Source organism: Rhagoletis zephyria, unplaced genomic scaffold (genome assembly GCF_001687245.7).
Source record: "Rhagoletis zephyria isolate East Lansing unplaced genomic scaffold, Rhagoletis_zephyria_1.1 Rzeph_scaffold_02564, whole genome shotgun sequence".
Taxonomy (NCBI): Eukaryota; Metazoa; Arthropoda; class Insecta; order Diptera; family Tephritidae; genus Rhagoletis; species Rhagoletis zephyria.
Window position 1 is genome coordinate 50,530 of NW_016159648.1, and position 3,022 is coordinate 53,551.

The following is a 3,022-nucleotide window of genomic DNA, read 5'->3' on the forward strand; positions in this document are numbered from 1 at the left end:
GTTTTTGGTTGGAAACCGAGTTCATTGTTTTTATATACCATTACTTATTCAAAATGTTTGCGTGTATNCTTTAATTTCACGATATTGCAGTTGTGAATTAACAAAAAAAATACAATGTTTAACAAAATGCTAGAAAAAATATGAAATTTCGGCTCTAATCATTTCGATCTTTCCTCGACCTCATTTGTAAAGAAATAAATATTGCACCAGCATCCTGGCAAGTTAAATGCTTCGAGCCTGATGGTACAATCGCTTGATGGAGCCAGCAAGCTGGTGTCGTATATTTCCACAAAAAGGTTTTTGGTTGGAAACCGAGTTCATTGTTTTTATATACCATTACTTATTCAAAATGTTTGCGTGTATACTTATATATGTGTGTGTAAGTAAAAAATTTTAGCTACCATTTTTAGCCACAACGACTTTTTTTTAGCTCTTTTTTAGCCCTTTTTTTAAAGGAATTTGGCTACCAGTAAAAATTATTCGCGGCAGCACTGGTCTTGATTCCGTTGCTCGTAATGAAATGACCAAGGTAAGTAACTTCGTGTTTAAGGAAATTACATTTTTGTGGGTTTAACTTGAGGTTGTAGTCATGTAGTCTTTCAAAAACTTTTTCTAAATTTAAATGGTGACGTTTGAGGCTGTTCACGAACACTATAATATCATCTACATAGAGAAATGCCTCAGCGTCTAATCCAGTTAACGCGAGTGTGAGCATTCTTTGAAAACAGAAGAATATCTTTAGTCCAAAAGGTAGTCTCTTAAATTCATGGTGACCATTGCTTGTTGAAAAAGCTGTTTTGGGGCGAGATTCATCATAAATTGGTATTTGATGGACGGAACTGGTCATGTCCAATGTGGAGAAATATCTAGCTTTGCTTAGTCTATCAAGAACGTCATCTAAGCGTGTTAACGGAAATTTGTCGTTGACTATTTTGTCGTTTAATTTTCAGAAGTCTACCACGAGTCTCCATTTCTTGTTGTTGTCTTGGGACTTCTTAGGTACCAGAAGTATTGGAGAATTGTACGGACCTTTTGAAGTTTGGATTATGTCATCAGTTAACATTTGGTTGACTTGTGCCTTTATCTCTTCGTTGTTGGAAGTCGGTAGATTTTTATGTACACTGGAGCATTGTCATTGGTTGAGATGTGCTCTGTGTAGAAATTATTCATAGTTAAACCTTCATCGTTAAGGTGAAAAATGTGCTGATATTTGGGAAATAGGGGGAGAAGGAAATTTTTGGACTGTGGGTCTAAGGTATCTAACTTTAACAAGTTTAATCCTGTAGATACTCTTTCTTTATTTTTCTTGGATGTACGCATGTTATTGACTACACTGAAATCATTAAGGGGTACTGTTCGAAAACTTAATTGTTTTAAAATAACATCATGTTCTTTAGAATTTAGTATTTTTACGTGACATAGACCATTTGCTGGCACTATGGTGTTAGCCATGTGCACACCTTTTTGTAACTCACTGTTTAGTATGACCGTGTCTTGGTCGAAATGTGCGTATATAGCCACAATATGTTGAGTTCTTGGTTTTAACCAAATTTCTTTACAATTTATTGGAAGAATTGCCTGTTCATTTTGTGTATTCACGGTCAAAGAGCAAGTATAATAATCTATATTGCAATTGTACATTATGAGGAAGTCTTGGCCAAGTATGCAGTTTACTTCATTTGGGAAATCGGTATCAACGATTGAAAACTTATGTGTTAACGAAATCTGTTCGAAAGTTAGGTGTAATCTTGTAGTACCTATTGATGTGGTTGAATCTGAAGTGATACCTGTTAAGATACAAGTATTTTTGGAGTCATATTCTAAGTTTTGCACTGCCTTGAAAAGTGAAATGTCAGCTCCCGTATCTATTAGTAATTTTACTGTTCTTTTGATGGTAGTACAAAGGAATGTCACATAATTAGAGGTATGTGTATTGAGTGAATAAATTTTGCTTTGAGTGTTCCCAGAGGAAAAGGTTGTTAATTTTCCTCCGGGCGGTAGGAGTTTTCCTGCACGTTTGCTACTCGTACCTGCCTGCTAGGTTGGTTCGAAAGGGTACGACCACTACGAACATAGTGGTCACCTGAGCGGCGCGTATTATTAGGGGTATTGTAGGTAGTGCGGGCAGTGTTGTTATTGCGTGCATTGTTGCCTGAATTGGCGGATTCTCCGGATTGGAACGCATTTCTGTTGTTGTTTCGGACATTATCCCTTCGATAACGATAATTGTTGTTGAAACTATTCCCGAAATTATCATAGTTATTGTTGCGGTAGTTGTGGTTGCCTCCGTTCGCGTATCTGCGATTATTCTGGAATCTCCGGTTGTTTTCTCGGTACGTAAATATTCCCTGTTGCTGAGCTTGTGAGTCAATGTTCTCAGCAAAATTCCTTGCTTCGCTGAAAGTTTTCAACTGAGCCGCTTGGACTGTCTGGAAATATGTTGGATTGAGTCCCTTTTTGTAGTTAATTAAGGCGATTTCGTCATTGTAGACCATTATCGCCTGGCCTTGGGGTGAAGTTCTTTCATAATTTTTGGCTAATAGCGAAACTGAATCCAGTTTGGCCAATATTTCCGAAATTTTATTACCATACTCACGTATGTTTTCATTAATTCCTAGTCTTTGTTGTGACAGTTTTTGGAGTAACTGTGGCACAAAGACTCTTGATAGGTAGTTCGACTTTAAACTATCTATAAGTTCGTTAATTGAAGTGGGAAAACCTACAGGGCAAACCCTAGCTCTAACTGAATGGTTTAGTTCATATTCTAGGAATTCGTTTCTGTCCGCAGAACGAAGTCTGTCGTGGGCTTCTTTAGTCTAAAAATGAAGCCATTTAGTTCTTCAAATTTACCATTGAAAACCGGTACGAATTTTTCAAGGTTTTCTGGTGCGTTTTCTGTCATTGTTATGTTATTAGTATTGTCAATTGGGAGTCTAGAGTTATTACTGACAGATAGGGCGTTAGATTGTGGACCTGATTCTGGACTATTGTTAACCATTCCCATTAAAAGCTGTCTCGCTAA

General features: G+C 37.0%; 1 protein-coding gene across 1 annotated transcript; it reads right to left on the minus strand.

The window, feature by feature from the left end:
• Positions 1 to 1,979: 1,979 nt before the first annotated feature.
• On the minus strand, positions 1,980 to 2,495 carry LOC108367152 (putative uncharacterized protein DDB_G0283431). Its single transcript, XM_017621737.1, has one exon. The coding sequence runs from the start codon at positions 2,493 to 2,495 to the stop codon at positions 1,980 to 1,982; it is 516 nt and encodes a 171-aa protein (XP_017477226.1).
• Between the last annotated feature and the right edge of the window lie 527 nt (positions 2,496 to 3,022).

Excerpts from the sequence above, each read along its gene's own strand:
- LOC108367152 (XM_017621737.1), bottom strand. The coding sequence starts at position 2,495 with ATGGTCTACAATGACGAAATCGCCTTAATTAACTACAAAAAGGGACTC.